At 42.9% G+C, this 25,496-nt stretch overlaps 1 protein-coding gene across 4 annotated transcripts in view; it reads right to left on the minus strand.

The window, feature by feature from the left end:
* Nucleotides 1-25,496, minus strand: part of LOC126203420 (uncharacterized) — a 501,622-nt gene that overhangs the window by 17,100 nt on the left and 459,026 nt on the right. For all 4 annotated transcript variants that reach the window (XM_049937727.1, XM_049937726.1, XM_049937728.1 and 1 more), the window contains 3 exons: nucleotides 13,141-13,227; nucleotides 13,017-13,059; nucleotides 12,592-12,885 (listed from right to left, as the gene is read on the minus strand). In XM_049937727.1, the coding sequence (XP_049793684.1) occupies nucleotides 12,592-12,885; nucleotides 13,017-13,059; nucleotides 13,141-13,227 (424 nt within the window). The remainder of the gene's footprint in view (nucleotides 1-12,591; nucleotides 12,886-13,016; nucleotides 13,060-13,140; nucleotides 13,228-25,496) is intronic.

Consider the following 25,496-nt stretch of genomic DNA (forward strand, 5'->3'; position numbering starts at 1 on the left):
TAACACAGAACAGGTACAGTCCTTTCACATCTCAACCCAGATGGCTCGAAAGAGTTAACTGCATTCATTTTAAGAGACACTCAATGTGGAACAATGTACTACTTCTCAAGTACAAGTGTGCAAAACATAAAGATAAAAGTAATTTTCGCATTATGTATCACTGCCAAGTAAAAGACCATATTTACCAAGTATAAGACGACTCTGATTATAAGATGACCCTCTTTTTTGAAGAGGCTTCAGGGGAATTTTTTAAAAACATAGTACACCACTCCCTAGACGTTTACCGTCTCCTGCAGAAATGTGTACTATTGTTGGGTCCAATTTTGAAGTCAATTCAATTCCAGCTTCAAACAGACTCAGGCAAACAGCAGTTTAAACATGGTAGGTGTTCCTAAGTAGCCAAAGTTCACAGTACAGATTCCCATGTTTGTCAACATGGTGTAATTTGCTGCCCACTCACTACTCCAGCCAAGCTGGTACCAATGTTCCCCTCCAACCCTTCAGTAGGGCTGTGCTGGAGCAACTGTGAAACACAGACAGCATTATCTTCTAGGGTGCAAGTCATATGTATCAACAGCAACTAATACATAAATAAAAGATTGCAACAACAGTTCAGTCCAATTCCAGAACTTTTGCTCATCCCACAATCTAGTGATGTCTATTGGTACTATCACCATGACAGGTCTTGCCACTGTAATTTATTCTTGTGGCAACAATTAGTCAATGTAATATGATTTATTTCATTTGTGGAGATTTCAATCTCGATTAATTTTTCTTTTGTTTCATCTAAGTGTCACCCACCTGTTCTAAATGTGATTAAAAGCCAGTAATGTAAAACGATATTCTAATATGTGTACAGTGACCAAATTTTTCATTTGCACCACTTAGTAAATTACTAGTGCCTCATAATCAAATAAAATACTGATCTGGGTTTCGAAGCAAGTAAAATTTTTTGAAGAACATCATTTCCGCTTTTGAATGCTACTTTTATTTAAATAGCAGCATTAATATTTGTACATAGTATCTGTATGTGTATGAGAACTTTTCTTACAAACCTATACATATACAACAGGAGTATGTAAGATGATAGAATTTGGGTCTATTTCTTCCTGTTTTTCACAAAACTGTCAAATTTTAAGCAGAGCAATAGACTGTATATCATAGTGGCTAGTTCCTAGTATATTATAGCAGCTAGTTCAAATTTTCTGATGCATCCCCTGCACAAGCCCTGCACATGTCAAAAGTCATGTGATTGTTCAAGCATCATCGATATTACATCGAGCGCTTTGGTGTATCAGTAAAGCATCATCAATACTGTGTCAAGCGCTTTGGTGTATCAGTAAATCTTGAGCTTGTTCGAATGCCAGAATACTTGCCCAGCCCAACCCTTACAAATTCTTCAAAATAAATTTGCACATGATTTCAATGGACAAAGCTTCATCTGCAAATGTAAGATGACCGCCAAGTACTTTATTAAACAATGTAGAAATGTTAACCTCAGCAGCAACAGCTTAATTTCCAAATGTAAGACCACCCTGCATTTTTCAAATGGCAAATTTGGGAAAAGACCTGTCTTACAATCGGGTAAATATGATAGCTTGTTGAAACTTGGATCATACATAGACTCAACTGTTACATTACAATACAGACAGTAACTGAAAGAAATGAGATCATGGATGGCAATGCATGCTCTGCAACATGCACACAAGGTGACTACAACGTTGGTAACGAGTTGTTGAGTTAGGGCATTCCATTCCTCCACCAGCACAGTTGACAACTACTGGATGGTAATGGGGCGTGTGGACATACTGCAATACATCTACTCCATAAATCCGACACATGCTCAATTGTATTTCATTTGAGTGAATGGGCAGGCCACTTAATTTGCCAAATATCCTCTCATTCTAAAAGCTCCTGCAAATGTCCTGTTTAAAGTGGTTGCACACTGCTCTCCCTAAAAACAAAGCAGGGGCCAATTGCACCCTTGCAAAGACACACATGGGACTGTAGTTCAGTGTCACAATAGTGTTGACCACGTTCAAGCACTTGGAGAAGAGTACATCCATGCCACGTTATGCCTCTGTACATGAGAGAACATTACAGAGCATGCTCTGCCATCTGTGGTGATCAAACCCCCTATCAACCCTTTGACCACATTAGGTGGGTTAACTCATCATGCTCCGTCTCTCCCTCAGTGCCGAAGATGTATTTAAAACATGGCCTCTGGATTTTTCTTATGTGTTATTGACATGTTTACACTTCCACCGAACCGTCACTGCTGTGGGCAAGTTTTTTTTTCCATATTTCTGTGAATAAAAATAGTTTGAGCATCTATCATAAAACACATGTGCCTCTTTGTGTGCTATCATTTGCCCAGTATCTTGAAACATTTATGAAATATGATTATTGTTATTACCACAATTCCCAATGCGCACTGACTGAAATGTGCCAGTCACATGGGACTGTTAACCAGATATTAAAACCAATAACTTGAGACCTAAATGAGAGATTGTTCTGCTCTCACTTTTAAATAAAATTTTGATATCTTATCTAAATTTCATACGCAACAATGTATGAGCTAAAATCAACCATATGCAAAGTTTATGCAATATGTTTGTACCTGTACAAAAGCATTAAAATTTCATGCAATGGTTTCTTTAATTTGATGCAGCACAGTAACTATGATGAATAAACAAAATGGAATTCAGACCTTTATTGAGCGATGTGAAAAAATCAAATTTTTTCACCAAATAGTTTTCTTAAAATATTATAAGTATATCATAGCGGCCAGAACGCTGTCTCTCGACACAGGTAACAGCATTTGGCAAGCAGTACGGCAACAACAAAGCTGCACTCAGCACAGAATGCAGAGAGCACATCTGTATCAGTAAAAGGGTTTTGCAATGTTCATGGGATGATAGTGAAAAACAGTGGTTTCACTTTAATTATTGTATTTGAATGAAATTGTCATTTTTTCTCTCACTGTGTATTTCTTTCAGTTACTTTCTATACTCTACTGCAGGAATTCTGTCTATGTATGATTCAAAGTTTGTTGAGTTATGTCACTTGGCAATGCCACACCATGGGAAAGTTACTTTCATCCTAAATTTTGCATCCCCATTGTAGAAAAAGAGGTGTTAAAAAATGTACACATCCAGGATTTCACAAGCACTCCATAACATGTTTTTCCCATTACCAGACAACCCAAGCCATTGAAACATGAAATCAAATACCAAAAAAAGGACAGTACAGTGTCTCCACAAAGAGGGTGAAGTTAGCATTAACACAGCAAGAAAATGTACTCAAATTTTTCCTTGCGTATTTTTACAATTTTTTTTTTTTTTGCTTGAATTATTTAATGTAAAATTGAAATTATGTGTAAATGTGGAATTACATACTGTTGTATTTATAACCAAAGGTCTACCCATTTGGATGACGTGGAAGGAGCAAAAAGTTAGCAAGTGCACCAGAATGTTCAGAGAGAGAAAGCGACAGCCTGAAGTAGGCAGTCAATAGAGTAAGATGTAATGAGCATGATCACTCTACGGCGTTAGAACTGTGAGAATGTACTAGTTTGACCATTGTAAATTTGGCATGAGATGACTCACATTTGCTCATTAAAAGACTGGGCAGTGCTATGTGATAGTTAATTTGTGCATACTGTGATAACTACAGTATGAGTCCAATGATTGGAAGTACACTGGTGTGTGCTCTTGTAAGGATGTGACTAATATACAATATGAGAGAAGAAGAAGAATATTAGACCAGATGTATTGTGTGGATTTTCTGTTCTTAACACCAGTTACCAGCTTCTAATGAATTGTCTACATCACATACAGCTGCATGTAATTGTGTTTCAAGAGGGTAACATGCATACAAATACAGGATACGTATTATAAGGAGCTGTATCTCCAAAAAGCTACAATCAGAGCACATAATTCATCAGCCACAACCACCAAAAGGAAAGATTGAAACCTTGAATACATTATTTTTGTAACAGAGTGCAGATTAAAAAATTTGCTAGTTTTGAACAAAGTCATTGTCTTCAATTGCTTTGTACAAACTAGTTCAAATACCAAAGGCCTTCAGCCCTGTAACATGACAGTGCTTGTGCTTTTATTTAGAGTAATTAAAGGGAGAAGTAACTGCTTTCATACATTTACTAAATGCTCAGATAGCAGGTACAATAATTAACACTTTGTTGAGACTATTTGAAAGAAACGGTGTTTTTTTACAGCATTTCTTCAGTAATAGTAAAAGCGGTTATGTTTATTAAAGCTCATGGAAGTAATAAAATGCACACATGATTAGTTAACTGAGAAAACAATTGCTGTTATACTGTCTGAAGAAGTACACTAATGAGAAGTAATTAAGTGATTACAATAATACAGTGGTTTTGCAACATCGTTAGTGTACATACACTTGTTGAAGTTACTATATGGCCGTTGCTTTTGCTTATACAAGACAAGCTGTAGTGATTCTCCGTGAGTTTATGAAGTTTAAACCTTTTTGTATCCAGGCACACTTAGCTGTTCAAGTAAATAAAATGTGTCATTAGTTTAATAAAACTCATGCAGATGGACTACTTTAAATCCTACTCAGTATTATAACTGATACATTACTGGATTCAATACAGGCGACAGCAGCTCTATTTTGTCATGTTTAAAGACACCGTAACAGTTTTCCAAGGTAGTCAGAGCCTGTGCTTGAATTAATATTTACTATATAATCAGATTCTGGCACAGTCAAGTTTTTCAATTTAAAAACTTTCACAATATTCTTTTATCATCACTAAACGTTCAGGAGGATGGGTCAGTGGTACGTACTGGCTTCTGTCTTAGCTGTGTGTACTGCACTGCCACAAACTGTACAAAAGAAGAAGGATAAGCAATAGGAAGTAATGGCATTTATTAATGGCCAATCTACAGTGTGTCATTGTGGCACACTGCGACTACTTCAGGACTTAGCTGGTTAGCTACTACATATTATAAACGGCTCTCATGTATTTATTCTTTCCTTAACTTGACATAATTACCTGAATTACTTTACTTTTATTAAACAAACTGGTTTCTTCAAAACTACTCTGCAAAGGCGAAACTTTATCTAAATTAATGAGTGATTAATTAATTATGTGCACAGTACTAATTACTTCACAGTTTTAGAGAACAATAAATTCAGTGACATAGCGAACAGAAGGAAGTGAGTGAGGTGGTTTGAAACTGCTTATGAATGACTGGACTCATTAAAATTAAAGTAGGTCTCCTTACACTTGGCTTTGATTAACAAGACTAATTCTGAATGTGAATCATTAGATTTGATTTTCTGTTACTGGAGTGTTTGAATCAGGCCATTAGAAGGGGCCCTATTTTTAGATGTGATCTATAGAAGACAATATACAAACCATAACACCAATGTAGGTGCTCTCTCCAGACTGCAGGACCAGAGGTCTGACAAACATGAGAATCAACATTTTATATTAAACACCAAACTGTAAGAGACTTGCCAGTAAATGCAAGCACTATTACACAAACCACTTCAAGATATTAGAAAGTGTGTCCTGATGAGGACATCATTAGTGGCGTGGCCATTCTGCAACACGACAATGTGATCTTATTAAGAGATGCCAATACTGACTCGAACCCACAGCAGTACGGGTATTCATTCTCCAAATTTTACGACAATACATTCTGAAGTTGCTAGAAAGAAGTGACTAGGAAATTACCTGTATTGAACACCTAGCATGTCAACAGATTTTCAGGCTGTGCAGGAGCCTCTTTATTGTGTTTATATTTTTCAACGTCCCAGATGTGCAGAATATCAACTAGCCATGCAGACCGGCTTCTGTTCATGGACCACTTCCACCCATTGTACGGAACAGATTCGTGAATCCATTCACGGTATTCATGTGGTTGGTGGTAACAGAAATACTTTTCAATTTTCAACATATTGCCAAAATACAGTCTTCCACCACCAGAGCCATGATCCACTCCCTAATTGAAACTTTCAAAATCAAGGGGTTGTTGCATAAGTGCTGGATAAATGGCCTTGATTCACAGCAAAGCAATTCAAGAAACACTAGGTGGGGAAGAGAGAGATTTAACTCACGTCTCCATTTTTTCACACGCAAAGCAATCAGGAGAAAGAGTAAATAATGCAAATGTTTGACCATCAAATTATAACACTTGTTGGAATAGTCCTAACTCAACCAGCACTGAATCTAATCCTCAGTACATTTCACACACCACCAACGAAAGAAAAAAGCAATGAACCAACTACTGTCACTGCACCACCTGTATTTCCAGCACTGGCCAGGGTGTAGACCATCCACAGAAAGACAGGATGATGTACACTGCAGTTAACATGGATAGTGCTTTTTAGAGCTGCTAAAATAGGCTCCATAAATGGAGACCCCTGGCAAGCATTCGCCAGCTAATGCTGACCAGCATGCAGTATCCAGCATCCGGCATCAGTAGCAGATGGGCCAGCAAGCCTCACCATCACCTGATGCCAAGGGGCAAATGGCTTCACTGCCAGTGCGTACATCTTCCCATTCTTTGATGCTTCATGCTTGTCACATTTTTATCCAACCATAAAGACAGCCACTTGTTATCTGTGCCCGCACAAGAAACAACAACAAACAAGTATAGTGCTCCACCTGACACTGGATATATAGTGAAAGAAATTAGATAACAGAATTCAGTTTACAAAACTGTGGAAGCTTTCTTTGCCATACTGCCTGTTGGCTGTATGTCAGGATCTCCACCTGACCTTCATTTAATGATTTTGGAAATTTCACCAGCATGTGTGACTGGCAAAGTCAGAGGTTCACACTCCATTGCTGGTAGTGATTTTTTTCCCCCTTTTTACAAAGAGAGAAACTTATTCTGAAATGTGTAACTACAAGAGAGTAGCTCATTACATAATATGAACAATAATTATGATTATAAAGGATGACAATGTCCAATAATTGCAAAATAAAAAGAGACTGTGTAGTATACATAAGCGTGACACTTTGTGATAATGTGTTGTTAATGTTGAATAGGAATCGGAATTATATAAACTAACAAAACAATGTGCTGGAGACTGTGCATTACCTGAAACTGATTGAGTACAGAGACCAACATGTGATGCGAAGCCTATTCTAATGTGTAGAAGGATTGTTTTAACAAGGGTCACTCCAAAAGAAATGCACACTATTTTTTTTAAAATCCATCTTTTATTCTACATGTTTGAAAGTTTTACAGTGTGTAGATACATCCTTTAGGAACAATATTTTCATTTCTCCACATAATTTCCATCCCTCTCAACTGCCTTACGCCATCTTGGAACCAGCGCCACACGGTAAAATTCTGGACCAACCTGTAGGAGCTACTGTTTGGCAGCGTGCACAAGGGAGTCATCACCTTCATATCTTGTTCTACGAAGAGAGTCTTTCAGTTTCCCAAAGAGATGATAGTCACATGGAGCCCAGTCAGGACTGTAAGGCAGGTGATCGCTTCCATGGTTTTTTGACTGACATGTGGCCATGCACTGTGGTGCAACAGCAAAACATCCTGCTTCTGCCGATGTGGTCGAACACAACTCAGTCGAGCTTGAAGTTTCTTGAGTGTCATCACATATGCATCATAATTTATGGTGGTTCCACTTGGCATGATGTCCTCAAGCAAGAGTCCTTCGGAATCGAAAAACGCCGTAGCTATAACTTTTGGTTTTGAATTTTTTTTTTCTTGAGTGAATTTGCATGATGCCACACCATTGATTGCCTCTTCATCCCTGATGAAAAATGATGGAGCCATGTTTCATCACCTGTCACAATTCTTCCAAGAAAGTCATCTCCACCATTCTCGTACTGTTCCAAAAGTTTGCTGCATACCGTTTTTCTTGTTTCTTTGTGACCCACTGTCAACATCCTGGGAACCCACCTGGCACAAACCTTTTTTAACGCCAAAACTTTCAGTATTCTGCAAACACTTCCCTCCCCTATCCCAATGTAGCGTGACAATTTGTTCACTGCGATGCGTCTGTCAGCAGCCACCAATTCGTTAACCCTCTGCACATTGTCTGGAGTGTGTGCAGTACGAGACCTGCCGCTGCGAGGACAATCCTCAATATTGCCATGCCCGCTTTCATCACATAACCTGCTTGCCCACGGACTAACTGTACTGCGATCGACAGCAGTATCTCCATACACCTTTTTCAACCTTTTGTGGATGTTTCCCACTGTCTTGTTTTCACAGCACAGGAATTCTATGACAGCATCTTGCTTCTGACAAACGTCCAATGTAGCAGCCACCTTGAAGACATGCTGTGACGGCGCCACTCACGGGCACAGGTTGAACTAAGTTTGAAAACAAGCGGGAAGGATGTATCTACACACTGTGAAAAACTAAGTTTGAAAACAAGCGGGAAGGATGTATCTACACACTGTGAAACTTTCACACATGCAGAATGAAAACTGTATTTTTACAAAAATAGTGTGCATTTCTTTTGGAGTGACCCTCGTACATTACCTCTTTTCTCTGTCCTTTTAGAAAACGTGTCACTTGCAGGAGGTAATATTACAGGAAGCTTTTGAGTGGGAGGAAAAAGACACAGTTCGCTAATCACAACACAGAACTGTACAGTGCTATTACAGGGTGTATAAGTGGACAAGGAAAAAAAAAAAAATTCCCCGGATTTTTCCCGGATAAAAATACACTTTCTCCTGGGTGAAAATACACTTTTTCCATGTTAAGTGACACTATACTCTTCCTCGGCACAGTCAAACTCAATGTTTATGGTTTTACATACCTGAGTAGAATTTCCCGGCACCTTAGAAAACAAAACTCATGGGGGGGGGGGGGAACACTTTTTGAAAGACCTTTGATGTGCAGCAACATGTACTCTGCATATTTTTGTATTATGAAGGTATAAATTTGAATTCTACCAAACACCACATGTTACTTTCCAAAACATTGAAATCGAGATTGCGATGCGCTTTTGTAAGACAGTCATAGCTCATGTCACGTGATCTCGCCAGCAGATGGCAGCATAGGACACGTGATGTGGTAAGCCAATAGAAAGATCACTCTTCAGTAGTGCGAACACACAAATAAGAAAAGTTAATGGTTTAAATTAATATACATTGCCTTCATATATAATATTGGTCTCTAAGATTAATAAGCTGGAAGAGAAGCTAAGTTTCCACATATAATGTTGATCTTTCTTGCGCATGTTACGCTTTAAGATACATCACACAAATGGGCCAGTAAAATTTTTAATAACGACATAAATGATCTTCTGGCCTCGAAATTCTTCTAAATGGTCGCCCTCAGAGAGCTGATTTTTAAATCAAAGTCAAACGCTTAGTGATTTAAGAAATTCATCGTACATTCTCACACATAGTTCATCTTGCGTAAAAGGAAATCTGCTTTGAATGTAATGCTTTTCAAACCACCATTCGCAATATTTTCCAGCGACCAGTTAGAAATAGGTTCGTTTCAGCAGTTGCAACAGAGCCAACCCCCCACCCCCTCCCCTTCTTTTTTGAACCAAACATGTGGAAGTCACAGGGTAACCTGTCGAGACTGTAGATAGATCGTCAAGCTGCCCCCACTTCAACTTGGCGGTTACACTTTATGTGAGCATCACCTTTCCTGCTGAGGGCACAGCTTTGAAGTTTTTAGTGGGAGGTGGTGATGCACACTTCCATTGTAACATTACATTCCTGTCCCTAGACGTCTCACTACATTATCCCAAAGCGGTGTCTGCAAATTTCAACCAGTTTCATTGTTATAACATTTCGTACCTTTTCATTTGAACACTCCACATTTCATAACTCTTCATTTGAACGCTCCTTCTATATGTTGTGATCACAGGCAGCAATAAAACTGTTCTCAAATAAGACATATTTCGTCACTGAATCTCACCAGGGTGTATACGCGGAGAAAGAAAAAAAATTCCCGGATTTCTCCCGGATTTCCCAGTTAAAAATACATTTTCTCCCGGGTGATAACATAGTTTTTCCCTGTTAACTGACAGTACATTTTCCCTCGGAACTGTATAACTTATCCATCCTTAGAATGGTTATGGTTTTATACACGGGCGTAGAATTTCCTGGTGCTTTGGAAAACAAAACACAGGGGGAAAAATCGTTTTGGAAAGATCTTTGATGTGCAGTAACATGTACGCTGCATATTTTCGTATTACGAAAGTATACATTCGAATTCCACCAAACAGCGCATGTTACTTTCCGTAGCACTGAAATCAAGATTGCGAAGCGCTTTTGAAAGCCAGTCATAGCTCATGTCACGTGATTTTCACCAGGCAACGATACCAGGTATTCAGAGCTTGTAAAGCTTTCACTTATAATATTGGTCTATAAGATTAATACGCTGGAAGAGAAGCTAAGCTTTCACATATAATATTGGTCTTTTATGCGCGTATTACAATTTAAGATATATCACACAAATGTGCCATTAAAATTTTTAATAATGATTTAAATGTCTGTTCTTCTGGGCTCGAAATTCGTCTAAATGGCTTGTCATCAGAGAGTTTATTTTTAAATGAGACTCAAACGCTCTTTGATTTAAGAAATTCATCGTACATTCTCGTACGTAGTTCAACTTGCATAAAAGGAAAATTTCTTTGATAGTAACGCTTTTCAAACCACCATTTGGAATACTTTCCCGCGACCTGTTAGAAATAGGTTCGTTTCTGCAGTTGCCTGAGAGCGCCAGATGACAGGCGTCACTGCGCTTGCGCAGCTACAATGTCGTAGGGAGCCGTATGTTCGTAAGTGTAAAATATTATAAGATCTTACATTAGGTCATAAAAGAAACAAGGCATTCGAACCTGCGGCTGCTTACACAGCCAACAGCCACATTTCTGTAGCCAGAAGCGGGAGAAGGTACTACTCAACTGCGCATGCGCACGATTCTGCTTGTAACTGCTACAACTAATCTAATGTAAAAAGTTGTGACGTTACGCTCATCGGAGGCAATTTGTTGTAACGAATCATTGCATATTCTTCCTAAAGCCTTTGACAAAATTTTGCTGTTGGCAGACGCTTGTATGAGCACTTTGTTTTGTTGATGTATATGGCGCATTTACTTTGCAGTTAAGTTTTATTTTCGTTTTTACACTCGTTCATGTTTTATTGCTGAAGTATTACTCTGCAGTAGCGGGATACAGTAATATTCTTTGTTAGAGTATCGGTTCTTACCAGTCAAAATTACAAAAATTTAACTGAAAACAATGAAAAATTCCCGGAATTCTAAAATATTCCTGGGTTTTTCCCGGTTTTCTCCCGGATGAAAAAATTCCTGGGTTTTTCCCGGATCTCCCAGTTGTCCCGGGTCGTATACACCCTGCTCACAGCCATCATTTCTGCTGTTTTGACCTGGTCATATATTACTGTGGCAGAAAGTTATTTTCGGGCGCTTTAATTTGCACAAGGAGAGTTGCCTATGAATTGCTCAATTTTTATAATGTACCAGAGTATTTGGACTCCAGGGTGTATATTTTATTTTATTTTATTTTATAATATACCTTCCCAGTACACTGACAACTAATAGTGGTCTCTACTGAGGCCCTGGCATCCTATGATCTGAGTGATCCTCCTCTTTCCTCCCTGACAAACAATTCCAAAATTTAGGAATAAAGTTTTTCATTACTTTCATTGTTTATTGACACCACTGGAATTGTGCCTACTGAAGGAAAGTACTAGCTACCCATATTTAGCCTCGTAATGTTTCTGTTTTCTCAAGTGAACTCTCATTTTGATATAAAGGGTGGTTATAATTAAACTTTTGCTACTTGACGTGAAGTAGATGGAAAAATTTACCATGTGGGTACCCAACTTTATAAGACTGATTATCAGACAGTGAGCTGATCGATTTACACCGTTGGTAGTGTTAGTGTCATGACCTGCCATTAGGTGCTGGCACTGGTATCATGATGTATCATTCAAACATAAGCATCAATGTGCATTATAGTTATAGACATGGATCTCCAAAAGGTGAAAAGGGCTTTACTCGTACAGTTGTTTTATCAAAACAGCAGCAATGCCACTGCTGGTCTTTATGAGTATAAGTGCATTAAATGAATACAGAGTGGTACTCTTTCCACAACAGATTTGAAGAACGTGGCTCAGACGTTCCTGGAAGAAGCAGATGATTTTGAAGATGATATTGTTGCCATGGCTGAGAACACTGGACGCAATGTGTGATCTTCAAGTAGTGCACAAGCTGTGTCAGAACTGCTGAACATTCTATGGTCCACAATTTGAGAATTGCTGCAAACAATAGTGAAATGATATCTGTATGAGCTTCACATCATTCACCAACTTTTTCCATGATGCAGACATTCGAGTACACTTTGCTCTTACATTTCTTGCAACTTTTTAAGTTGACGAGATGTGGCCTGGGGAACATTTTTTGGAGTGATGAAGCATAATTTATTTGTTACTTCTCCTCCGCATGTCCTTAGGAAAGTGTCTGCAAAGTTCCATTGTACTATGATCACTTATTTTCATGGGGACCCTCTCAAGTAGCTGAAGTTTAATTATAACCACTCTGTATATTATTTAGTTAATATTCTACTGAAACAAACCTGAATGCTCCAACAGCATGTCACATATGTCAGTTCTTCCACTGCTGGCTGCTGCCAGTATTGGTGGGTCACCACAGTCTCCAGGCATTGACGCATTAACACGCTGGCTACCATTTAAAGGTTTGAACTTCAGCAACACAGAAACACACTTTTTATGCCCGTGCTGTACAGCTATAGATAATGCTGTATTCCCAGAGGAGTCATATTCATTAACATCGACACAGGAAGTGGACAGAATATGATGAACTTCATTCACATTCCCTCTGGCACAAGCAGTATGCAGACGGCTTTCACCTACAAAGCAAAGAACAATCAGCATAGAATTTTCATATGGTATAGCAGCTGTCAAGCTGCAATGGAATTAACTTATTAAGCAGCAAATATTGATAAATCAATTTTTAAAAAACTAGATTTAAATGCCTCACCTGCAGAAGCATCTTTTGTAAAGTCTTGTTTCCTCGGCAAGATCTAGAAATAAAATAATTTTATTTGTAGAAAATTACAGAAATTTATTTGTATTTTTTAAGTGTAATATTGGGAATAACCAACCTCTTTCACTATTTTCTGGCTTTGTTTGTTTACTTTGTCACCATTCCTTTCTTTCATATGCTTCAGCCTTTCTTTTAACACAGCTGCCTTCAATGAGTGAAAACAAAGATGTTTAAGAATACAATATGACACACTTATAAGATGCTGTTCAACTGTATACAGCTTAATCGTTGTGCATATGACAGAAATAAAACATGAATATTGTTTAATAAAAGAAGAAACAAAATATTGGCATCATATTGTGGATTATATGGTATTGTCAATTTTGAGGTCAGACTTTTCTTACTCTAAACTTATACTACATAATCTGTAGTTTTAATAACTTTTGAGAAACTTATTTATTAAAAAAATGCATTCACCATTAAATTTATGTAATTGAAGTCATACAGCTAGTATAATGGATAAGAAATCAATAAATATTTCCATTTTCAGATGAATCTACATCAAAACTGATGAGTTATGTTTAAATAGCCCAGAAACACATTATGCTGTGACATTAAGAATTTGCATGTAAGGCACTGAAAATTGAACATTATCTTGCCAATCCATGGATTGGCATCATAAAATGAGCCAGAGATACCACCACTTCTCTGCATCATTACAAGGCAGAAGATTTAAATATTCTGGTACAGTATTGGTACAGAAAATGATGGGTACAGTACTTACATACCTGGATGGTACTGAGTAACAAGAGTTGGACACTTGTTGCTACTTTTCTATAGAAAGTACTCTACCAGTTTCATTCACAAGCAAATTTCTTGTGCTACTGGAGCCAATTGCAAAACTAAATATTTATCTAGCTCTGGAACTGACTGATATGCACCAGGAATCTGCTTGTGAATCAAAATGGTACTGTAATTTCTATTCCCCTTTCAAACAATCATTCTACAGTTTTAAAAAAGAAAAGGAACAACATTAGTGACAACATTGTTTGGCAAATGTTGTCTCAATAATGCCACTCAAACCCATACACTTGAATGAACATCACCATGAATTAGGTTCATTAGTACAACACCGATTTATACAGGATTTATGGATTTCATTGTTGTACACTTTTACATATATCTGATAGCTTTGACATCTATGTGATACCACCATCTAGTTGCTTGTTTGTTACGTTCTGTTCGTGTTATTGTAGTAATAATGTTTGGCTACCAACTTAACTGACTTACTACTTTTTGTAGTTCTCAGATTATATTCTTTATCTATCCCATCAAAGGGAAGGCCACTAAAAACTAAGCTGCAACATACATACAACACATTATTTGTGAGTTTTTCCGTGCACAAATTCCATTTTTCAAACTTGTGTGAATAGGTTCCAATATTGTAAAAAGTTAGACAAGTACATGTAATTAATGGTTGTCCTGTTGTTTCATGAAAACTTCGTCTGATGTCACAATAGGGTGGTGAAAGCTGTACATATAATGCATGTCAAATCCATTTTTATGTGACTTGCATGTGATAAGACTAAATTTAAAGTCATAACTATGATAATAAGTAATATATTTTTACAGTAATTATAAAAGTGTTTGCAAAAATCTTTCATAACTTCAGGTTTTATGTGCAAAAAATCATGAGTTTGCACATGAAGCTGTTTTTCAAAGAAATGTGTTGAACTTTATGCACAGCATTCGTGTGTATATAAAACAGAGGGACACATTCCACGTGGGAAAAATAGATCTAAAAACAAAGATGATGTAACTTACCAAACGAAAGTGTTGGTATGTTGATAGAGACACTAACAAACACAAACACACACAAAATTCAAGCTTTTGCAACCCAAGGTTGCTTCAACAGGAAAGAGGGAATGAGAGGGAAAGACGAAAGTATGTGGGTTTTAAGGGAGCGGAAAGACTTAACTTAGGGGGAAAAAGTGACAGGTATACACACACGTGCGCGCGCCCACACACACACACACACACACACACACACACACACACACACACACACACACACACACACAACAGACACAAAGTAATATGTCTGCTGACACCACGGTCAGCCCAAGAGCCATCAGTGTACACACAGGTACTATTGCGAAATTCCATGTGGAGGTCGTGAAACTGAAAGTGATAGAGGGAGGCTGGTGTCGTGTCCTTAGAAAGTAAATGAAGACCAAGGAGAACACACGAAGCCACGGTGGTGAAGGGTTCACACCTACCAAGAAAGCTGCAGGGAGCGTAAAGTTAATTTGACGGAGCAAGAGCCAAAAGCGAACTCCAGGAGGTAACAGAGAAGAGGGACACATCCCATACAGGCAATCAAAGGAGTCATCAAAGGAGGACACACAGGATGGGTGGGTGGCCATGCATGGCAGACAAATGGCGCACATAACTGCTAAGGACAAAGTCACAGCAGTAGGACAGTGGTAGTTCGGCAGCTTTTGCATACAGACTCTCAACTGGGCTAGTATAAAAGATGTCAGCGGCCAAACAGATGCCACGTTGGTGGACCGTATTGAGGCAGCGTAAGAGTGACAGACATGCAGATGCATAAACAAAGCACTCATAGTCTAGTTTCGAAGAGACAAGAGACCGGTACAAACGGAGGAGGGTGGTTTGATCTGCACCCCAGGAAGTACCATTGATGACACAAAGGGCATTGATGGACCACGTACAGCGGCTCCCAGGTAAGACATGTGGGAGAACCAAGACAGTTTCCCATCGAGCAGGAGCCTCAGGAATTTCGTAGTTTCAACAAATGGAAGAGCAACATGCCCAAGATGTAAAAGTGGTGGGAGAAACCAATTGCGCTGCCAGAAATTCCTACAAACGGTTTTGTCAGTGGAAAAATGAAAGCCCCTGACGATGCTCCATGAGTAAAGACAATCAAGCCATCACTGAAGATGCCATTCAATGAGAAGTCCGTGAAGAAAGGCAACAGATGGCAAAATCGTCAACAAAAAAGGACCCAGAGATGCCCGGCAGGAGACAGGCAGTTATAGGGTTAATGGCGATAGCAAAGAGGACAATGCTCAGGACAGAACCCTGAGGCACTCTGTTTTCCTTGATAAAGGTGTCCAACAAGGCAGAACCCACACGTATCTCGAAAACTCAGTCTTTTGAAAATTTCTCAAGGAAATGGGGCAGGCAGACACGGAAGACCCACTTGTAGAGAGTACGGAGGATACCAGCCCTCCAGCAGGTGTCGTCAGCTTTCTGCAAATCAAGAAACGTGGCCACAGTTTGTTATTTCCGCATGACATGGGTGGACAAAGTGATGAGATGGTCAGAATGGCACACTCGAAATACTAGCCTGGCATGAATCATACATTCCATCGCCTTCCAAATACAGCTGGTGAGAGAGATGGGGCGAAAGCTAGAAGAAAGGTGTTTGTCCTTACTGGGCTTAGTTATAGGTATCACAGTGGCTTCACGCCAGTGTCTGGAAAACATGCCCTCTACCCAAATGCAGTTGTACGTATTAAGCAGGAAGTGCTTGACTGCAACAGAAAACATTTGAAAGTGAACAGCTTCTGGCCTTGGGCGGAGGATGTGGATGAAGTTGGAGCATGATCTAGGTCCCTCATAGAAGGCAGCATTGTAACACTCATGATTCTGAGAAGAGAAGGGTATCGCCCGAGCCTCCTCCGCTTGTTTCCAATGGAGGAAGGCAGGGTGATAGTGGGAGGAACCCAAAATTTATGCAAAATGGCGGCCCAAGGTGTTAGAGATAGCAATAGGGTCCATGATGACTTTGCATGCTTCTGTCAGGATGAAAATTGGGGATTTTTTTTTTAGGGCGCAAAACTGCTATGGTCATTAGCGCCCGGTCCGTAACTTAAAAAACAGTAAAAAACGACAGTGGAAACCAGCAGCAATGGGAACGAAAGTAATAAAATTGGAGAAACTAAAAGCAGAAGGAAGGCTTAAAAATCCACTACAGAAAGGGGTTGGTTGTCCCGAAAAAAAGCTTCAAATGACTGACGTCATTTCACTGGCACTAATAAACTCGAGAACGCGATCGGCTGAGCGCGTGTCATCTGCTAAAATCGACGATATATCAGGCGATAGCTGTAGACGGGAGCGTAACGGATTAAAATAGGGGCACTCAATTAAAAGATGTCTTACCGTCCACAGCTGAGAGCAGTGGGGACAGAGTGGGGGAGGATCGCCGCTTAAAAGATGTCGATGGCTAAAAAGACAGTGCCCTATCCGGAGTCTAGTTAAAATTACCTCCTCCCGACGACGCGTTCGGGAGGAAGAGGTCCAAGCACAAGGAAGAGCTTTCACGTCCCGCAATTTATTATGAGGAAGTGTCGACCAATGCGCGTGCCATAAATGAACAACATGACGACATAAAATGCTCCGTAGATCAGCGAAGGGAATCGATTGGATAGCTGGCCGAAGAAGAGAGACTGCAGCCTTGGCTGCAATATCGGCCGCCTCATTTCCACAGATACCAACGTGTCCCGGGAGCCAGAGGAACGCCACCGAGACGCCCCCCAGGTGGAGTAAGCGCAGACAGTCCTGAATCCGGTGGGCCAGAGGGTGCACAGGGTAAAGAGCTTGGAGACTGAGGAGAGAGCTGAGAGAATCTGAGCAGATTACGTACTGTAGCCGCTGATGGCGGCGGATGTAGTGGACAGCCTGGAGAACAGCGTAAAGCTCCGCAGTATAAACCGAACACTGATCGGGAAGCCGAAATTGATTTGGGGTGTCACCAACAATATAGGCACTCCCTACACCTAACGATGTTTTCGAGCCGTCGGTGTAAATAAATGTGGCGTCCGTCATTTGTGCACATAGTGCAGCAAATTCCCGACGATAAACAAGTGAAGGGATACCATCCTTGGGAAATCGACAAAGGCCACTGAGCAGGCAGGTCCGGGGACGGAGCCAAGGTGGTGCTGTACCCCAAGTTGTCAAGAAGGTTTTAGGAAAGCGGAAGGAACGAGAATGGAGCAGTTGACGGAAGCGGACTCCCGGTGGTAGTAGGGAGGAGGGGCGGCCTGCATACCCTACATCGAAGGAGGCGTCGAAAAAAATGTCATGGGCTGGATTAGCAGGCATGGAAGACAGATGGCTAGCATAACGACTCAGAAGGACTGCTCGCCGATTGGACAGCGGAGGTTCAGCAGTCTCAGCATAAAGGCTTTCCACAGGGTTGATGTAAAAAGCTCCAGACACTAAACGTAATCCACGGTGGTGGATAGAGTCGAGACGCCGAAGAATAGACGGCCGAGCAGAGGAGTAGACTATGCTTCCATAGTCCAATTTCGAGCGCACTACGGCGCGATAGAGGCGGAGAAGGACCACTCGGTCCGCTCCCCAGGAGGTACCATTCAGGACACGGAGGGTGTTGAGGGATCGCAGACAGCGAGCCGAAAGATAGGAAACGTGGGAGGACCAGCACAGTTTTCTGTCAAACATAAGACCCAAGAATTTAGTGACCTCTGAAAACGGGAGGTTGACAGGTCCTAGATGTAAGGAGGGTGGAAGAAACTCCTTACGCCGCCAAAAATTAACACAAACGGTCTTACTGGGAGAAAAACGGAAGCCGGTTTCGATGCTCCAAGAGTGGAGGCGATCGAGACATCCTTGAAGATGCCGTTCAAGAAGGCTGGTCCGTTGAGAGCTGTAGTAGATCGCAAAATCGTCCACAAAGAGGGAGCCCGAGACATCAGGAAGGAGACAATCCATAATTGGATTTATGGCAATGGCAAACAGTACCACACTCAGCACGGATCCCTGGGGTACCCCGTTTTCTTGGGAGAAAGTACGGGAGAGAGTAGTGTTCACCCGCACCCTAAACGTGCGCTCTGCCATAAAGTCACGAAGGAAAAGGGGCAGCCGGCCTCGAAAGCCCCAAGAGAACAGTGTGCGGAGGATGCCTGTCCTCCAACAGGTATCGTATGCTCTCTCCAGATAAAAAAATATTGCTACTGTTTGGCGTTTCCGGAGAAAATTGTTCATGATATAAGCGGAGAGAGCAACAAGATGGTCAACTGCAGAACGATGCTTTCGGAATCCGCATAGGGCAGGTGTTAAAAGACTGTGGGATTCCAGCCACCAAGCTAAACGGTAATTCACCATACGCTCCAAAACCTTAACGACACTACTCGTGAGAGAAATGGGGCGATAGCTAGAGGGGAAATGTTTGTCCTTTCCAGGTTTCGGAACGGGAACGATGATAGCTTCCCGCCATCGTCTGGGAAAAGTACTGTCGGTCCAAATTCGATTATAAAGGCGAAGGAGGTAACGCAAACTATGGGTTGATAAATGCAGCAACATTTGTACGTGGATACCATCCGGTCCTGGGGCGGAGGAGCGAGAAGAAGAGAGTGCATGTTGGAGTTCCCGCATGGAGAAAACAGTATTGTAGCTTTCGCGATTTTGAGAGGAGAAAGCAAGATGTCGCACTTCCGCTGCACGTTTCTTCGGGAGAAACGCTGGCAGGTAATTTGAAGAGCTCGAAATCTCAGCAAAGTGCTGACCCAATGAGTTAGAAACTGCGATGGGGTCCACTAATGTATCATGCACGACAGTGAGCCCAGAGACTGGGGAGAAACTAGGCGCGCCTGAGAACTGTCGGAGCCGACTCCAAACTTCCGAGGAGGGAGTGAAGGTGTTAAATGAGCTAATAAAGAATTTCCAGCTTGCCTTCTTGCTATCGCGGATGACGCGACGGCATCGCGCACGGAACTGCTTATAGCGGATACAGTTGGCCAAAGTAGGATGGTGGCGGAAAATGCGAAGAGCACGTCGCCGCTCACGTATTGCGTCACGGCATGCCTCGTTCCACCAAGGAACTGGGGGGCGCCGGGGCAATTCGGAGGTGCGTGGTACTGAACGTTCCGCAGCTGTAAGAATAACGTCGGTAATATGTGTGACCTCATCTTCGACGCTGGGAAAGCGACGGTCATCGAATGTCGCTAGAGACGAAAAAAGTGTCCAATCGAGTTGGGCAAACTTCCAGCGTCGCGGGCGCATATGTGGCAGCTGAGGCTGCAGTCTAAGGACACATGGAAAGTGGTCACTCGAGTGTGTATCATCAAGGGCGAACCATTCGAAGCGCCGAGCTAGCGGAACAGTACTGACCGCAAGGTCTAAATGAGATAAATTTGTCGTGGAAGCAGACAAAAATGTGGGGACCCCAGTGTTGAGGCAAACTAGATCCGCTTGGTGGAAGACGTCTAGCAATAGTGAGCCACATGGACAAGGATGTGGAGATCCCCAAAGCGGGTGATGGGCATTGAAGTCCCCAACCAGCAAATAGGGGGGTGGAAGCTGACCAAGAAGATGAAGGAGATCAGCTCGTGCCATTGGTGTGGACGATGGAATGTATACAGTACAAAGAGAGAACGTGTATCCGGAAAGGGAAAGACGGACGGCGACAGCTTGGAAGGAAGTGTTTAAATGGATTGGGTGATAATGGAGAGTTTCATGGGGAAGAATCATGAGTCCTCCATGTGCTGGTGTGCCTTCAACAGAGGGGAGATCATATCGGACGGACTGAAAATGAGGGAGAACAAAGCGGTCATGGGGACGCAGCTTTGTTTCCTGAAGACAGAAGATGACCGGCGAGTAGGATCGCAAGAGGATCGACAATTCATCCCGATTGGCTCGAATACCGCGGATATTCCAGTGGATAATGGACATAGGGTGAACAGAAAATGGAGGAATGTGACCAAGGTCGCTGTCAACTCAACGACTGCTCAGAGCTTGCGACCGACAGCATGGAATGGCATTCAGCCGAAGGCAGAAGATCCTGATCTATAGGTTGGTCAGTAGCAGCTCCTGTCACCAGCGATCGGCCGGTTGATCGGCCGCCAGCAGTGCGCCTCGGCGACACAGAAGACGGCCGAGGGCGATTTCCGCCAGGTGGTGCTGTAGATGGGACACGCCTTGGCGGAGAAGGAGAGGAACTGGGTTTCTTTGTAGCCTTCTTGGAAGTATGATGTTTAGATGAAGGAGGAACCGATGATTGGGAAGTTGCGGTACGTAAAAACTCTTCACGAGTATGCTCTTTTTTCGAAGTCTTGGTGTCTGACTTTTGGGCTCGAGATTTAGCAGAACCCGACGAAGGGTGAGACAGAGAGAGGGCAGGCGAAAGTGGTGAGGTTGAACGGGCGATCTTTGCGCGGGCCGATCTGACGACCGTGGTACTAAAGGCGAGGTCGCAAGTCTGCGTGGCCGCCTCCTTTGTTGGCCAAGAAGAAGCAAGGACAGTGCTGTATTATCCTGTCTGAGGCACGGTGGGCTGTCGACTGATGAATAATTTTCGAGCAGCAAAGGTCGACACCTTTTCCTTCACTCTAATTTCCTGGATGAGCTTTCCGTCCTTAAAAATGGGGCATTCTCGAGAGGAAGCAGCGTGGTCACCCATACAGTTGATGCAGCGAGGGGATGGAGGTGGACAAGCACCCTCATGGGCATCCTTGCCACACGTAACACATTTGGCCGGATTGGAACAGGACTGGCTGGTGTGATTGAACCGCTGACACCGATAGGGTTTGGGACGTAAGGGCGAACGGAAATTATCTCATAGCCTGCTTTGATTTTCGATGGGAGTTGAACTTTGTCAAATGTCAAGAAGACAGTGCGGGTTGGAATGATGTTCGTGTCAAACCTTTTCATAACCCTATGAACAGCCGTTACGCCCTGGTCAGACAGGTAGTGCTGAATTTCTTAGTCAGACAATCCATCGAGGGAGCGTGTATAAACGACTCCACGCGAGGAATTTAAAGTACGGTGCGGTTCCACCCGGACAGGGAAGGTGTGTAGTAGTGAGGTACGCAGCAATTTTTGTGCCTGGAGGGCACTGACTGTTTCTAACAACAGGGTGCCATTCCGTAATCGGGAACAAGACTTTACAGGACCCGCAATTGCGTCGACACCTTTCTGAATCAAGAAAGGGTTGACCGTGGAGAAGTCGTGACCTTCGTCAGACCGAGAAACAACAAGGAACTGTGGCAACGATGGAAGAACTGTCTGTGACTGAGACTCAGTGAACTTACGCTTGTGAGCAGACATAGTGGAAGGTGAGGAAACCATTGCGGAAGAATCCCCCATGATTACCGGTGTCTCCGAAGGCGCGCTCCTCCCTTGTGGGGGCCCTCTTGGGGGGCACTCCCGCCTTAGGTGATTGTTCACACCTCAGGTCACACCTCCCGACAAACGGACGGAGGGACCAATCGGCACTTTCGGAAGGTATCAGCTCGGGTAATCACCCCTCCCTGGGCCTGGCCGTTACCAGGGGGTACGTACGTGTCCTACCTGTCTACCCGGGGCGGGGAATTACGCGTTACCCCGTCACCGGCTACGCATGGAAGTGCATGGGTCGGCCTTCAGACACGCACAGGGAGGATAAAAGAGAAAGGTAAAGGAAAGAAGAGGGGTCTCAAACACCGCAGCGGAGAAAAGTGAAAAGAGAAGAGGGAAGGAAAAGAGAAGGACAGAGGAAGGATGAAGACTTGCAAGTATAGAAAGCACGGAATTTGTAACAGTTTCGAGCGTCCGTCTCCGGACATAGGCACAAACCATACTGCCAGAGGGGGAGAAAGGGAAGGAAAGAGCCAGAGGTGAGGCGGGGGGGGGGGGGGCAAAGATGGGGGACAGGGAAGGATGCGGAAAGGGAGGGTATGCAGCCCGGAAAGGAATGAGGGCCACATTAGCTCGGGGTCCCGTGCTCGCTACGCACGTATCCACAAAAGAGTTGTGGACCCCCTGGGGGGAAAATTGGGGAATGGATCTTGGTTCCAGTGAGTCATTGGATGTTGGCCCATACGACGGAAGAGGGGGGTGAAACTGTTAAAAGAACTAGTGAATGAAATCCAGCTAGCTTTTTTTTGGTTATCTCGAAGAATGCAAAATACATCACAGCATGCCTCAGTCCACCAAGGGACCGGGACACGGTCTGGTAAAGAGGAAATGCAAGGAATGGAATGTTCTGTGGCGGTAAAGACAACGATTGTAAGATATTCCGCCTGGTCATCACGACTGGGGAAATTGTGTTCACTGAAGGTTGCCAGGGACGAGTAAAGCCGCCACTCAGCTTTAGTAATGTGCCATTTGGGTACTGATGGAGGTGGGGTAACGATCAGCAAATGGACAGCATATAGGAAATGGTCACTCGAGTAGGTGTCAGAAAGAGCGGACCACTCCAGACGATGGGCAGTGCAGAAGGATTGATCGAAATGGAAATAGGGGAATCTGTGTTAAGGCAGAAAAAGGTTAAGTTGATTAAGGTCAGCCAAGAGGGCACCTCTCTGACAGGCTCTGGAAGAGTGTCAAATGGGATGGTGTGCATTAAAGTCACCGAGCAGCAGAAATGGGTGAGGCCCAATAAGCAGGAGGAAGTCGGTCCTGGTGACATCGAATGATAGAGGGATTTAAATGGTACAAAGTGAAAAGGTCAAGTGAGGAAGGAAAAGGTACACTACAACAGCATGAAGACAGGTAATCAGGTTGGATTGACTATGAATGTCACCCCGTATGAGCAGCACGACTCCCCCATGAGATGGAATGCCGACCTCGGGCGGAAGGTCAAAATGGACCAGGAAGAAATGCAAAAGCTCAAAGTGGTCGTGTGAGGACGCAATTTTGTTTCCTGAAGTCAGAGTACAAGTGGACGCTGCGATTATAAAAGCACCCGTAAATCCTCTTTGTTGGATCAAAGGCCACCAATGTTCCATTGGAGAAGAGTCATGACAAGGAAAATATGAAGGGGTGTCACCTCGGCGGCTGCCAAGTGACAGCCTGTGAATACTCACTGCTACAGGATGCAGAGGCAAAAGGATCCTGCTCCATGAGGTCCACAGAAGCGTCAGCTTTCTTCTGCTGTCGGCCTTCGAAGTCCAGGGCAGAAGAACGGTTGGTGGTGCACACCGGCGACACAAAGGCTGCTGAGGAGAAGGTATCACATGGTGACACCATCGAAGAGGATCTTCGAGTCGGCGAAGGAGAAGACCGTTTGCCTTTGTTGGACTTCCTTGAGCCTTACCAGATAGCAGAGGAAGACTCATGTGTTGACTGGCTAGAGGGATGTAGGAAGTCTTCATGGCAGTCTTCCTTCTGTCCTTTCGAGCCTGCCGGTTGTGTATCTGGTGACTTCGGCCCATGAGGCGAGAGTCTGATGGCTTCTTGCACAGTTGAACGAGGGGACTGCGATGCTACCTTGACAATGAGTGGTTTCACAACCTCAGAGCTGAATTTAAGGTCACATGTCTGTGTAGCCATGTCCTTCATGGAGCGAGATGAAGCAAGAACAGTAAACGTGCCAGATGGTAGAATGCAGGGTTTGTGACTGGCCAATGACTTGCGAGCCACCTGGTAAGGAACTTTATCCTTTATTTTTCCTTTACCCGGATCTCCTGGACCGCCTGCACATACATGAGACCATCTCTAGAGGCGGCGTCATGGTTGCCATTGCAGGGAGGAGGAGGTGGTCAATCGCCCTTGTGCCCATCTTTACCACAGGTTACATATTTGGCTGAGCGTTGACAATGGTAGCAGTGCATCAGGTTCTGAATGTACGGTCAGACTGTGAGAACCTCACAGTGGACGGAAGCACCACTCTGTCAAAGGTGAGAAAGAGAGTGTGGTTGGCAAAGACACCCTACCCTGATCAGAGAGGTATGTTTGGATTTTGGCCTTGGTCAGACCATCGAGCAGCGTAGTCTAAATAGCACCACAGGAAGAATTCATAGTTCTATGGGCCTCGACATGAACAGGATAGCCATAAAGAAGCGAAGTGGCAAGCAGTTGTTGTGCTTGAGAATCAGAAGTAGTCTCCAAAACCAAAAAGCCATTCCATAAATGAGAGCAGGATTTCACAGGCTCAGCAACTGCATCAACACCTTTCTGAATACTAAACGGATTTACCTTTGTGAAGGACTGACCCTCTTCAACATATGAAACCATGAGGAACCATGGTGCAGCTGGGATGGTCTTAGAATTGTTAGCCTCATTCCGTTTACATTTTGTAGACATTTGTCTTGAAGTTGATTGACCCACTGTCAGAAAATCCCCCACGATTGCCAGTGTCTCCAATGGCGCACTCCTTCCAACTGGGGGCCCCCATCACAAGGGGGTGCACCCAACTTAGGTGAAACTTAGGTGACTGTTCACACCTCAGGTCACACCTGCCTAACACCTGACAGAGGGACCAATCTGCAATTTGAGAATGTAGCAGCTTAGGTTATCACCCCTCCATGGGCCTTGCCTGTACCAGGGGGTATGTGCAAACCCTACCTGTTGACCTGGGGTTGGGAATTACGCACTACCCAGCCACCTGTTACACGTCAAGATGCATGGGCCGACCTTCAGGAGCGCACAGGGAAGAAAATGAAAAAAGAGGAGCTTCAAACGCCGAAGTGGAGGAAGGGTAGAAGGTGAATGAAGAAAGGAAAAATG

The sequence above is a fragment of the Schistocerca nitens genome, chromosome 9, assembly GCF_023898315.1.
Source record: "Schistocerca nitens isolate TAMUIC-IGC-003100 chromosome 9, iqSchNite1.1, whole genome shotgun sequence".
Taxonomy (NCBI): domain Eukaryota; kingdom Metazoa; phylum Arthropoda; class Insecta; order Orthoptera; family Acrididae; genus Schistocerca; species Schistocerca nitens.